This window comes from Colobus angolensis, unplaced genomic scaffold, assembly GCF_000951035.1.
Source record: "Colobus angolensis palliatus isolate OR3802 unplaced genomic scaffold, Cang.pa_1.0 Scaffold230, whole genome shotgun sequence".
NCBI classification, from domain to species: domain Eukaryota; kingdom Metazoa; phylum Chordata; class Mammalia; order Primates; family Cercopithecidae; genus Colobus; species Colobus angolensis.
The window spans coordinates 264,754-279,584 of NW_012115489.1; the positions used below are offsets into that span (position 1 = coordinate 264,754).

General features: G+C 40.3%; 1 protein-coding gene across 5 annotated transcripts in view; it reads left to right on the forward strand.

The window, feature by feature from the left end:
- Positions 1 to 14,831, forward strand: part of RAI14 (retinoic acid induced 14) — a 159,526-nt gene that overhangs the window by 124,583 nt on the left and 20,112 nt on the right. For all 5 annotated transcript variants that reach the window (XM_011944328.1, XM_011944327.1, XM_011944326.1 and 2 more), the window contains 6 exons: positions 6,073 to 6,137; positions 10,166 to 10,223; positions 10,952 to 11,022; positions 13,419 to 13,525; positions 14,174 to 14,352; positions 14,587 to 14,615. In XM_011944328.1, coding sequence (XP_011799718.1) covers positions 6,073 to 6,137; positions 10,166 to 10,223; positions 10,952 to 11,022; positions 13,419 to 13,525; positions 14,174 to 14,352; positions 14,587 to 14,615 — 509 coding nt within the window. The remainder of the gene's footprint in view (positions 1 to 6,072; positions 6,138 to 10,165; positions 10,224 to 10,951; positions 11,023 to 13,418; positions 13,526 to 14,173; positions 14,353 to 14,586; positions 14,616 to 14,831) is intronic.

Consider the following 14,831-nt stretch of genomic DNA (forward strand, 5'->3'; position numbering starts at 1 on the left):
TGAATTTAAGTTATAGAAGCAAGAATCTGTTAGCATTTTTAAAAGCTGTTTTTCTACATGAAATGCTTGGAAATCTGAGGATTTTTATGGATGCTTTACAAGCAATTTTAAGAGCAAAACGCTGTCAGAAGATAAGGCCTTGGATGTGGTTCTGGTGCAACATCGACAGTCGTGTCATTTTAGATAGCCTTGGAGGTTTGAGGCTTAAGTGAGATGGTTGGTGTGGGCATCTTGGCAGCGTCAGGCTAACCTAAGTGCTCACTGCATTTCCCTACTATATTATCATGATTATTGCTACTCCAGCCAGATCATCTTTATTATCTTGTATACATTGGGCTTTTGAAAGGTTTTACATCTTTTTTTTTTCTTTAAAGGTTTTCAGTGACCACACCTACAAATCAAAAAAGAAAATCCAAAGGAAAGACTCCAGAACATGACTTAGGTTTTTGATTTTTGGGTTTTCCCCAAATTCCCTTTTTTGTTTTGTTTTTTTTTTTTTGAGATGGAGTCTTGCTCTGTTGCCTAGACTGGAGTGCAATGGCTTAAGCTCGGCTCACTGCAACCTCTGCCTTCCAGGTTCAAGTGATTCTCCTGCCTCAGCCTCCCAAGTAGCTGGGATTACAGGTGTCTGTCACACCTAATTTTTTGTATTTTTAGTAGAGACGGGGTTTCACGTGTTGGCCAAGCTGATCTCAAACTCCTAACCTTAAGTGATCTGCCCACCTCGGCCTCCCAAAGTTCTAGGATTTCAGGTGTGAGTCACCACGCACGGCCTCCTCCCATTCCTTAATTGCTAGTTTGCCAACTAGCCCATAGGCATATAGTGACCAGATGGGAAAATCAGCTCTCAGGTTCACTGGACCATCTCTGAACTAGACTCACATTATTTGTCTGGCATTTTTCATTGCTTGTTGCTCTTGTTCTTCATTGCAGTAAGAATAGGCAATTATATCTGTTTCTTTAGAAAACACTTCTCCTAGGCAAATAGTAAAATTGACTCCTAGTCTTTTTTTTTTTTAAGTTTGCATTTAGCACCCTGGAGTATGAGATAGAATTAAATAGAAGCATTACCACAGGCACTAGCTTTCAGACTCCCTTTATTAACAAGCATATATATCAGATACTATGTGATAGAGTTTCTAAATAAGAGGGGCTTAAACAAGATAGCATTGTATCCCGCTCAGGAGAGTCCCACACTGGTATGGCAGCTCTGCCTGGGCCCCTTCACCTTGTTGCTCTGCCATCCATGGTGTTACTGGGTCCCAGTGGTCCAGGATGACTCCCAGAACCTGTGTCCCATCAGCAGAAAGGGAAAGGAAAGTATGGCCCACACACTGCACCTGCACATTTCCACCCAGATCTGATGCACAGAATGTGGTCCATAACCATATCTGGCTTTATGGGGAGCTGGGGACTTCTGGGCAGCCATTTTTCCAGTTAAAAATGAAAGGTTTTGGCTGGGTGTGGTGGCTCACACCTGTAATCCTAGCACTTTGGGAGGTTGAGACAGGAGGATCATCTGAGGTAGGAGTTCAAGACCAGCCTGACCAACATGGTGAAACCCTGTCTCTGCTAAAGTTAGCTGGGCGTGGTGGCGGGCACCCGTACTTCCAGCTACTCGGGAGGCTGAGGCAGGAGAATCGCCTGGACCCAGGAGGCGTAGGTTGCAGTGAGCTGAGATCATGCCACTGCACTCCAGCCTGGGCAACAGTGTGAGACTCCATCTCAAATAAATAAATAAATAAATAAATACAATTAAAAATGCAAGGTTTTGCTGTAGAAGGAGGTAGAAACAGAGATTAAAGGATGATTTGCAGTTTCTGTTCCACTCACATATCTTGAGTGTTCTCTGATCCTTTTGCACACTTGACTTTCCTAATAAAACTTCTTTTCTCATAAAAGAAAAGAGATTTAGGAGAGTGAGAAGCTCATATATGAAAATATGAATCCTTAGAAGGAAGAAAACTGGAGAGCTCTTACTATCCCTTGCATCTCCAGTTGCTGGTTTAGCTTTGGTTTTGATTTTTGGGTGGCCTTCTCTTCTATGACACCCTTTAATTCCACTCAAATTTGACACTGTGTGAAGGCACAAAAGATAGTGTGCCTTAAAACTCAGGCACTTTAGAGTATGTGGTGTTTTCAAATATAATTGCAAATTATACCCAATAAATTCATGATTTATGGTAATTTATTTGCTATTAACTCATGTATGGAGAGGTCAAAAGGCCAACCACATATAATGATCAGCATAACTTGGCCATGAGAATATTTCAGTATCTTTAAAAAAAAAAAAAAAAAAAATGAGTCGCCCAGGCTAGAGTGCAGTGGCACCATCTCAGCTCACTGCAACCTCTGCCTCCTAGGTTCAAGTGCTTCTCCCACCTCAGTCTCCTGAATAGCTGGGATTACAGGCATGTGCCACCACACCCAGCTAATTTTTGTAATATTAGTAGAGATGGGGTTTCACCATGTTGCCCAGGCTGGTCTTAAACTCCTGGGCTCAAGTGATCCACCCACCTTGGCCTCCCAGAGTGCTGGGATTGCAGGTGCGAGCCACCACACCTGGCCGGCCATGAGAATATTTCAAATGATGCCCATAGGCCAGACACAGTGGCTTACACCTATAATCCCAGCAATTTGAGAGGCTGAGGTGGGAAGATCACTAGAGCCCAGGAGTTCGAGACTAGCCTGGGCAGCATGGCAAAACTCTGTCTCTTATTTTTAAAATAAATAAATCAAAATAAAATTTAAGGAAGATACACATACTCAAAGCATCTTTTGTGTCTGTGTAAAACACTGCAAATCTTTTTTTTTTTTTTTTTTTGACACAGAGTCTTGCTGTGTCGCCCAGGCTGGAGCTCAAGTGATCCTCCTACCTCTCAGCCTCCTGAATAGCTGGGGCTACAGGTATATGCCACCACACCCATCTAATTTTGTATTTTTTGTACAGATGGGGTTTCACCATGTTGCCCAGGCTGGTCTCTGAGTTCCTGGGCTAAGAGATCCAACCGTCTTGGTTTCCCAAAGTGCTGGGATTATAGGTGTGAGCCATCATGCCTGGCCTCAAATCTACACTGTACTTTTAAAATAAGGAGAAACTAAGGGATAATTTCATAAAAGTATTTATTGGTAAGAATGGTTATTATAAATAAATCTTTTGCAATCAGATTTTATCTCTCCTGGAACTACAACAAGGTGAATGGACTTGTGCTTCAGTGATAAAAATTTGATGTGAAGATGAGGAATTCCAAAAATAATGTTTAAATATAGTTAAAATTGTAAATAAAAAACAAATCAATTTATACTTTGTTGTTTAAACATATTCTGCATTCCAAAACTGATTTTTAAGAAAATATTTTAAAACTTTTTATCTAGTTGAGTGTCGTTTAATTATCTTTATTTTTAAATGTTGCTGTATTGTGATCCGAAACTATTTAAGAAATAGTTTATTTCTAACTATTTAAGAAACATTCACCTTTTGGATTTGTTAGCCATAGCTTTGTATCCTATGGTTTCACTGGTTTTAACATTTTTCACATATACTTGAAAAGTATTTTTATAGTCCCATTAACGATTCCTCTATGATATTTCTTAATTCTTCCCTGTTTTTTCCAGCTGTCTTAAGAATTGAATACAGGGTCATAGTCTGAGGTGGTTTTAGGGAAAGGTGCCCTATGGCCAGAGCAGCTGGGCCGTTCTCCTCAGACAGCCTTTAAGTAACAGGGTTCTTAGACTACCTGTAGTAGTCCAAGACTCTTAATTTATAAATATCATTAGTCTTTTATTGCAGGCAGAATTCTGCTAGAATGCACTTAGGGTTGCCCTTGTTATTTGCCCACAGGAAAATTGCTTCCTGATATTCTAGACAGATGCACAGCTATATGGGAGTCAGAGATACATTGTCTCATCACAGTTGGATTCTATCACTAAAATAATATTTTGTCCAGAAAATTTTGCATTTGGAGAGAGAATTTTGTGTTAGTATTAGTGATGAGAGGCATCTTACTTCAGTGTTATAGTGTTCAGGGAATGATGCGTCATTCGGATTTTGAAACTATTTTTAGTGAAAAATACTTTTGTGTTGCTCATTAGAAAAACATCACAGGGCTGGGGGATAAAAGAATTTTTGCTTCTATAGAAACCTGGCACTTCCAGGTTTGACTAGAGCACTTATTCAAAGTGAAAAGAAACCCTGCTATTTTATGATATGTTGTTTACATCTCCCAACCATCTTGTCTTCGGAGAATTGTGCCTGTTTCCAGTGGGTGCCGCTTATGCAGAATAGCTTTAGTCCATAACAAGGACAAGTTAATGCATTGTATGTAAGACATAAACAGTCTCCTTCTTACAATCAGGATGTGTTCCAAAACTTCATTTGTAAGGCATTTGTTTAAAACTCAGAATGTGCTTGTACATAGAAACAGTGGTATTCACTGTTTTTATTTGTTTATTAAATAAATAAAATTTAAAATGCAAGGTTTTGCTGTAGAAGGAGGTAAAACAGAGATTGAAAGATGATTTGCAGTTTCTGTTCCATGCACATATCTTGAGTGTTCTCTGATCCTTTTGCACACTTGACTTTCCTAATAAAACTTCTTTTCTCATAAAAGAAAAGAGATTTAGGAGAGTAAGAAGCTCAGATATGAAAATATGAATCTTTAGAAGGAGGAAAACTGGAGAGCCTTTACCTATCCCTCGCATCTCCAGTTGCTGGTTTAGCTTTGGTTCTGATTTTTGGGTGGCCTTCTCTTCTGTGACACCTTTTAATCAATGTGTATGGTTATAATATATAAAGCATATATTATAGATTTTATCCAGCTTATAAGGTCAGTGGTGCTAAGGTTAAGAAAGTGCTTTAAGCACGTCCTAAAGTATGGGAATTATCTACAGGTGTTATATTGGGTCAACTAGCTTGGGAAATCCAGGATTAAGAGTTTACTAGATGTGCTGGGTTGTCTGGTAGTGGTCAGGTCCTCTGCTCTGACCCTCTCCCCAGGTCCCCCAATCCAGACATTTGAAATGAGCATACCCTCTAATTCAGATGGACGGAAATGTATTGAGAGCCTCCTGTGCTGCAGCAGTGTTGTCGATACTAGAGATACAGCAGGGAATCAACAGGGGTGTCTGTCCTCACCAAGCTTATATTCTCGTAGGGGAAAAGCAATTATCTATATAAGTGTGTGTCTGCATAGAGAAAGAGGTAAAAGGGAGTGATAGAAGCTGCTAAGTGCTATGAAGGATAAAGAAAGAAAGCAGGGAGTGGGGTTAAAAGAGTTAGGGAGAAATTGGAATTTGAAACGAGAAAGTCAGGAAAGACCTCACTTTCTGGAGGCGGAAATGAGATGTCAAAAGTAGGGGCTGAAGTGTGTGGATCTTGATGTATTCTGCTGGCTTGTGAGTTGCCTTCACTGGGTTCCTCAGCCTGTGGTGGGCATAGCCTGGCATGGCTGTTGTGGACACAGGACATTTGGCAAACATATAGACAGCTGAAAGCAGAGCTGCTGAGCTGCATTATCATGGTCCACCACAAGCGTCTAGCCTGGAGCTGCTTCGCACCCCAAGAGAACGGCAGTTGGAGCCTGTGAATGTCATCCAGTAGGTGGGATGGGGGATGCTCGATTCTCCCCACTCTCAAGAATAAACAGTTCCAGCCCAGGCACAGTAGCTCATGCCCGTAATCCCAGCACTTTGGGAGGCCAAGGCAGGAGGACTGCTTGAGCTCAGGAGTTCAAGATCAGCCTGGGCAACATGGTGAAATCTCATCTCTACAAAACATACAAAAATTACCCAGGTGTTGTGGCATGCTACTTGGGAGGCTGAGGTGGGAGGATCACTTCAGCCCAGCAGGTTGAGGCTGCAGAGAGCCATGATCATGTCACTGCACTCCAGCCTGGGTGACAGAGTGAGACCCTGTCTCAAAAAAAAAAAAAAACAAAAACAAAAAACACAGTTCTGTCTTTTTTCGAGAATAACCTATTTCCTTATAGCTGTCTTCTCACAGATAAGAGATTTTTTTTTTTAAGTGTGAGTGACCTTTTTTAAAAAAATTATTATTTGAAAAAATCCATTTAGGACACAGCGCCTTACACCTCGCAGCCAAGAACAGCCACCATGAATGCATCAGGAAGCTCCTTCAGGTAAGCTGGTGACAACTTAGAATTATACATGTGTCTGTTTTACAATTTTAAAGTAATCGTATTTGTGAAAGAACAAACACACCCTCCACACCCACTCCTTTAAATACTGTCCCCAAACCTGTGTTTCCTAAGAAGCTTCATGATTGAAATGATAGGCAAGGGGGAGATTATCTCCATAGCAACTCCACTAGCAGAGAAGAGGATCTAATCAAAATTGGAGTGTCTTTTTTGGGATCTAGCCTTTTTCCTCCCCTTTATTTAGTTCCTCCTTTTCTTTGCTAAAGGACTTATACCCTCTGAATAGTGTAAGTTTTTAAAACATCCATTTCTAAGCTGTTGGAGATCCTTACCACACAGGATCTCTAGTATCCTAGTATTGTTAAATCATCAGTAGAATGCAGCTCTTCTTTGAGAAGCAAAATTTCAACCATTATTTCCTCATATGTAACTTGATAAGCTTTAGTTCTTGGGTTTTGTTTAAGTCCTTGGTTTTATTCTTCTTTATAATTTTTAGCCAACTCCCTGGTGCAATAATCTTGCCAGGAAGTTTATAATGATCCCTTAAAATGACAACTTCCATAAATCTTTAAAGATGAATATTTAATGAATGCCCAACAGCCACCTATACAGTAACATCCAGTTGTTGCCAGTCAAAATGCAAGCTGGCTGTTTTCAGGAACAGCATAGAGCAATAAAATACGTGTTTGCTTGTACTGTCTGTTCTGTTGAACTGTTGTCTTGGCCTTAACAAGCACTATGTGGGACCCAGCATCTTGCTTTAATTTGGCTTTGAAATTCTAATGCAGAAATGCGGTCACATTCTTCAACTTGTCCTGGTCTGTTGATCACACAGCTTCTTGTCTTGCGTTACGTGATGCAAGCTATTGCCAGTTCCAAGAATGCTTAACTTTAACAGGTCTTTGAAGCTAAATTCAAGAAAAAGAGATTAATGTCTGCGATGTTGTATTATGAGGCTTCCCTTTGAAGACAACTAAAATAGAACTTTTCTTACCTGCCTCTTCTGGGACCAGACACTCCGGATAAGTGAAAATCATTGCTCAAGTGCTCTGCCTCCATATCCTTGGTCCTACTTCAATTTTTAAGTAATTGATTTATGTTTGAAATCTCCATTCCCATTCTGGCTTGGCTATCCAGACTTTGCATCTGACTCTAATTTAAAGGAAGAATTAACCTGACAAGCTAGATGTTCTCGTGGGCAAGAACCAGATATTCTAGTCTCTAATGTAATCTTATATCTGGTTATGCAAATGGATTGGTTTTTCTTTGGAATCTTTGAAGCCTTTAAACAGTTCCTTGTGCTGTTTTAAAATTAGGCCAAAGCATGGTAAGTCGTAACTTAATCTCTTATTCTTCTTACCACGGAAGGGCAGACATTTCACTAGCGTGGTAGTGTGTTATTACCTCCTCTCACTGCCAAACCATCCCGATTGTTCTTCCTGGGTGGTGGTTAAAACCTCAGCCGTGTCCTCCTGTTGGGCTGTTTTCCCAGGTCCTGTTCCTCTTTGCTCTCTAGCCAGTGCTTCACCTCTTGTCTCAGTAGCCCAGCCTCTCTGTGCTGTGATCCCCGTTACCTCCTGTTGTCTCCCACTCCTATATCCTCTGCATTTATGGATCTCCCTGAGCTCTCCAGGTCTTTGCTCTTATTGCCTGTCTGCTGGAGCCATTCCCCCCTCCAGTGGCTACCAAGGTAAAGTTCTTCCTTTTCACGGCAATGAGCACAAATAGACCCTTTTGAGAGTCTTCAAATTCAAATAAGCTCTCTCAGGCTGGGTGCAGTGGCTCACGCCTGTAATCCCAGCACTTTGGGAGGCTGAGGTGGGTAGATCACCTGAGGTCAGGAGTTCGTGACCAGCCTGGCCAACATGGTGAAACCTCATCTCTTCTAAAAATTACAAAGATTAGCCAGGCATAGTGGTGCATGCCTGTAATCCCAGGTGCTCGAGAGGCTGAGGTAGGAGAATCACTTGAACTTGGGAGGCGGAGGTTGCAGTGAGCCAAGATTTCACCACTACACTTCAGCCTGGGTGACAGGGTGAGACTCCATCTCAAAAACAAAACAAAACAAAACAAAACAAAAAACAAATGAGCTCTCTCCCTCCCCAAACCCTCAGCTATTCCTCCCGCCCTTTCTCATACTGTGTTTCCTGGGCACTGTGCATCGTGTCAAGCAGTGACAAGCAGCAGCCCCTATCTCAGTGGAGCTCCCAGTCTGGTAAACAATCCACAAATAAACATTACAGATTGCACAGCAGTTCAAAAGGAAGCTAACGGGTGACTGTAAGAGAGAAATGAGAGGTGGAGGTTCATGGGAGGCCTCGTGAAGGAGGTGATATTTAAGCTCAGACCTCCAAATGATGCAAGTAGCCACAAGGCAAGCATTCTAAGCAAATGGAACAATGTGTGCAAAGGACCTGAGGTCAGAAAGGTGCTGGCCAGGGAGGGAAGAAAGCCAGTGTGTGGGCCTGGGGCAAAGCAAGTAAGGAGGAAAATAGCACAGGATGCAGGGCCTTGTATGTCATGATGGGCTTCACTGCAGTTCATCCTAAGTACAGCATGGAACTGTGAGGGGCTGTTAAGTAGACAGTGAGAGTCACAGTTTTAAAAGAGAATTCTAATTGTTTAGAGAATTGATAAAAAGGGGGAAAATGCAGAACTGGGGAGACCTACCAGGAGGCTACCTTAGCTGTTCAAGTGAGAAGACGCTGTCCTAAAAAAGAATGTCAGGAACAAGAAAGGGTAGAGGGTAGATTGGAAGTGAGTTTTGGAGAAAAAAAATTGACAGTACATGGTGGTCCACTACATAATGGGAGGAGGATGAGGGCAGGGGGGAGGGGGAGGAGGATGAGAAAGAATCAAAGCTGAGTCGCTGGTTTCTAGCTCAATGCCTAGACATGATGATGCTGTTGATGGAGAAGGTAGTCAAGGAGGAGCAAGTGGGGCACTGGGGAGGGGAAGCCAGAGATTTTGGCTGGGCCTTGGAGATGCTAATAAGACATCAGAGCAGAGATGTGAAGTAGGCAGTGGGTTATCAAGCCTAGCGCTTGAAGATGACAACTGTTGTGTTTGAGTGAGAATACAGGCCCTAGCCCAGCCTGTCTGAGTTTGAATCTTGGCTCTGCCATTTACTGCAACTTGAGCAAATTATCAACTTTTTTGTGCCTCCGTTTCTTCATCTGCAAGTTGGAGTAATGATAGTGTCTACCTCGGGTTGTTAGGGGACCTAAAGCAGTTCTTTGAACAGTGCATGGCACATGAGAGCTAATACTTACATAGCAGTTATTGTTGTTACTGTTAGGATCTCCACATTTGGGAGTCACTAGCATCCATTCTTCTCGATGATATTTCAGGTTGTGGGTGTGGAGGAGCTTACCAGGGAAAAGAGCTTAGAGGAAGAACACTGAGGATCCCTGAGGTTTTCTGTTTGGCTAGAGGAGGAGCCGCAAGAGGAAGAGCAGAATAAGATGAGCCAAGCAGGGCTCTAGGAGCCGAGAGGTTGGAGAGAGGAGAACAGAAATGTTTATTGTCACTGGAAACATGAAGGTTGTTGGTGACCTTGACCAAGGCCATCTCCTTGGACTCGAGAGGGAACACCCAACTGCAGTGGTTTCAGGAGTGAATGGAGGTGAGGGTGCCTGGACTGCATGTGGGTAATCCTTAAGAGAAAGCTGGTTTTGTGAAGGGGGCAGAAAGGGCAGGAGATAGGGGAAAAGATAGGATCAAGATGAGAGAGCCTAGAGCATGTCTATTAGCTGGTGGAGTGCTGGAGTGATGAGGGAAGGAGAGGGACAGATAGGTGAAGCAGCAAAGAGGGGAGAGTTTGCCCACCCCAAAGACATAAGTCTCCCTCTCCATAGGAGACTGTAGGCCCCTGGAACACAGCAGTTGAGGCTTATTTATGTTAATAGTCTTGCTAATAAGCCACATCATACCTTGTAGGAAAAGTCTGAACTGAATAGAATTGGTGCAGGGTATTTTATTATATGGATGTATTTATTTTTGTCTTATAGTCTAAATGCCCAGCCGAAAGTGTTGACAGCTCTGGGAAAACAGCTTTACATTATGCAGGTAACTTTCATTCTCCTATTTGTCTTTTTCTGCCATTGGAAACACCAACTTTTCTTTTTCCTTATTCAAGCCATTAACCTTCCATACTATTCCTGGTGCTCTTTTCTGTCATCATTTCTAGACATTCCCATTGTACTCTGTTTGTAAAACATACAGAGTTTTACTGAGGCATATGCCTAGAAGTCATCAATTGCTTTGCCACCTAACCACTGAATTTTATTGCGATCAATATATTTTAACTAATTTAAGGTTTCTTTTTAAACTAACAGATATTCCTAAGCACTTGTAGATATGAGGTAATGTGTAATACAGACTTTTTGATTTGAGGATTATTATGAACATCAGTCAATTTTATTTACTAACATTTTGTTTTACTACAATTACCCAACTTCAAGTGACAAACGTCGACACTAAACTATGAGTGATTAGGTTTACACATGTGTTTTATTGCTAGTTGTGGAAAAGCTAAGTCCTGTGAAAACCTGAGCCAAATATTTGCCTAAAGGCAACTGGCAGTCATTGGCCTTAGGCCAGCATAACTCTGAAATTAAGCAGTAATTTTAAACACCTCACTCTTAACCTTCCTAACACCATTTCTCTTCAATGCAACTAGAGTGAATATATGTAGAATGGGTAGAACATGAACACTTCCTTCCTGAAGTATTTGATACCCCTGGTTGTGAATAACTGTGTGACTGGCTGTGGTGTTTATATTTTCCTTCCCCCAGCGGCGCAGGGCTGCCTTCAAGCTGTGCAGATTCTCTGTGAACATAAGAGCCCCATAAACCTCAAAGATTTGGTAAGTACCAGGTGGTCACTAGAGGTAGAGGTAGACACTGGTTTCTAAAACTCAGTGGGATACCTCTGGAGTCACTGAGACTTTAAACTAGCAGTCCCCAACCTTTTTGGCATCAGGGGCTGATTTTGGGGAAGACAGTTTTTCCATGGATGGGGGTGGGGATGGTTTCAGGATGAAACTGTTGCAGCTCAGGTCATCAGGCATTGGAGCGCACAACCTAGATCCCTTGCATGCTCAGTTCACAATAGTTTGTGTTCCTATGAGAATCCAGTACTGCTGCTATCTTATAGGCAGTCATGCTCACTCGCCTGCCACTTACTCCTCGCCGTGCAGCAGGATCCTAACAGGCCACAGACTAGTACTGGTCTGCAGCCCCTGCGCTGGGGACTCCTGCTTTAGACAACTAACTATTGGGCAAAATTCTATTGCTTTCAACCTAGATTCTCTTCTGCAAAATGGATTTATGTATTATTCTTAATCCTTTTCTCATTTGCCCCAAGAATAGTCACCAGTGGTGTTTGGGGAATGCAGCATTTACCTCAAGATAACTTTGCCACGAAATATCTCATTTTTATTATTAGTATTTCGCATAGCTCTAGGATATTGGCTTTGGAAACAAGAGACGTTATTCTATTTATAGCATTCTGTTTTTAGTAGTGGTATTTCCATTTACAAAATATAGTAATTCTCGATTGCTGAAAATGTCAAATCCTAGAAAATGTAGCATTTGTATGTGTGATGTTAACGTCGTTCTCAAAGAGTTGTTGGCTGAAGATTCATTTGATGAATCCGATTTTTCTGAAATAGATGATTCTGATGATTCTGATGTTAGTTCTCTTTAGAAATAACTCCAAGAACAGTTTTTATATTTTGTTTTCACATTGAAAATCAGTCAGATTTGCTTCAGCCTCAGAGAGTGTGTTTATATAAAATTAAATGAGCTCTGGCAGAGAGCTGCATGGTTTTTTTTTTGTTTTTTGTTTTTTTTGCCTAAACTGGGAAGAAGGTTAATTGGCTTCTAAAGCATTAGTAAAACATTTTGCAGCATATATTTCCTATATAGGTATATTTATTTCTACAGCTATACATGTTTTCTACCATCAATGTAATTACAAATAAAGCTTAATTTCTTGATTTTTAAAAATAAAAAATAAGTCTAAATAGAAATTTTACCACTTTCTTTCTGCACCCCATCTATCACTTTGGATACCTTCTAAGCAGAATCTCCCAACTTTGAAGACCACTGCTAGGCTATTTTAACTTCACCAGACTATTTTGAGAATAAATTTATATATTTATCACATGGTTATGTTATGGGATTAAATTTCGTGTTGCAGCATGAGAACTGACATGCATACACTTATATTTGATGGAGATACTGTGAAGTGACTAGATAGAATCTGTAAATAAATTCATATTCCTTGAAGTTCAGTACTTCCTAAGCAGAGAGTATTTTAACTTCACAGAGATAGTGCCCAGAAATCTGTCTGAAATTCTTTATGACAATACTCAATCTTTAAGCAGCACTTGTATTTTTAAATAGTTGGCTATATTGTAACATCTTTTCCCTTTGCCTATTGAATGCTTCTAACTTAAAACTCACTGTGGATGGATTTATAGGGTATATTCCAGAAAAAAAAAAAAAAACAGAATAACAACTTCTCTTTATGGTTTGTGTCAGACCTAAGATTACAGAAAATACTTATGTATATTCTTCTAGTATTTTTCATCATTTGTTTTATATTGTAATGTTTAAATGCTTAATCCACCTGACATAGTTTGTATACGAGTTGGAGACCTAGATTTCCTTTTTCCCAAAGGGGTTGCAATTGTCATGACATAATTATTCTTTCTATCCATTTCTTTATCTAGTCATGTGTTAGTAATAGATATAGGCTCTTAATTTATATTTTGATACATAGCAAGATTACTAAAGGGTACACTTTCTAGTAAGAGTGGAATGGCAGGATATATAATCATTAGTGCACTGGGAAGAAGTTTGCATACAGGGCAGTGGGATCTTCTAGTGTCGTGGGGAGACACGCCCTTCCTTTCTCCAGCACCATCCCTCAGTATACCCAGTACACTTGCCTTGAGCCTTTACACACTTTGTGTTCTGCCCTCTCTCATGATCACCCAAACAGTGATAGCCAAGGGCACAAGCAGCCCCAAGAAGCTGGAGCTCCTATGTAAAAGCTAGCATTCAGTAAAATTCCGTAACAAGAGTTGTGCCAACATACAGTCGTGACTCTATGGGGGTATGGAATATCAGGATGGACCAGATATTAGATCAGCAGTCCAGGTCAGGAGAAAAATGTGCAAAAAACAGGGGCTGACTTTTGCAGTTCTGGCATTTTGTGCCTCAGTTAAAATCTAAATCTGAATTTGTCTCCTAGGATGGGAATATACCGCTGCTTCTTGCTGTACAAAATGGTCACAGTGAGATCTGTCACTTTCTCCTGGATCATGGAGCAGATGTCAATTCCAGGAACAAAAGTGGAAGGTACCCCAGAATTAGGCAGAAATCATGTGACTTCAGTGATATCCACATTCTGGGAGTATTTCAAAATATCACAGCTATATTTTGGATCATTTGTAACATAAAGGATTTTTAACTTCTTCCCTTTTGAAAGTTCTACTGTTTTTGATAATCAAGAATCTATGTTGACTTTAAAGCAATTTTCCCCAGACATCTGTGGACATCATTGCTGGCTAAGTCTGTGAGGAGACTATGAAATGCTGATGTGAATAAACAATTTCCTGTGACTTTCTATGCAAAATAAAATAAACCTATTGGTTGATTTGGAGAAATGGTCTTAGAAATATATATGTTATTTAAAATGCTTGAGGTGAAACAAGGATAAGATTCATGCCAGTCATATTAAATTGCGTGATATTGTGCCAAATAGTATAGAAGATTATGTTGTTTGACTAAATATGGTTTAATATTTTGATATAATCTGAAGTTTAAAAAAAAAAACAAAACTAATTTCATCTTGATAGCATTCCACTTCGAATTCCCCGACGATTAAGTGTAGTAAAGGTTTAACTGCACTTATTCGTCTTTTCTCTTTTTTTAAGACAACTGATTTCCCAAGAAAGAGTTTTTACATTTTCTTAGTAGTAATTTTGTATCTCTTTTTTCCTTTAGAACTGCTCTCATGCTGGCCTGCGAGATTGGCAGCTCTAACGTCGTGGAAGCCTTAATTAAAAAGGGTGCAGACCTAAACCTTGTAGATTCTCTTGGACACAATGCCTTACATTATTCCAAACTCTCAGAAAATGCAGGAATTCAAAGCCTTCTATTATCAAAAATCTCTCAGGATGCTGGTATGTAAAAGAAAATAGCCAATGTTGTTTTAAGTTTATCCATTCCATTTTCCCCAAAGGATAAAAGAATGTGTGCAATATGATATATTTTATTATTCTTTTAAACATATTCTCGAAGAAAAATGGAGTGTTAAAAAATATTATATATGGTGTATGTGTGTGTATCCCCCCACCCAAAGTGAATATGAATCATTATGCTTCTTATAGTTCTTTTTTTCACTTTTTCCTCTATAGATTTAAAGACCCCAACAAAACCAAAGCAGGTATTTATCTTTGGGGGAGGCTTTTATGTTTCATTTATGCTTGTGGGAATTTAAAAATGTTCAGATTTAACCACTTTGGTCCACTGGTAAAGTAATAAAGACTATATTGAAAATACTTAAGGACTGAAATATCTTTGAATAAATGAGTCATTGTTATAAAGTGGTAGAAGTTGCCGGGCGCGGTGGCTCATGCCTGTAATCCCAGCACTTTGGGAG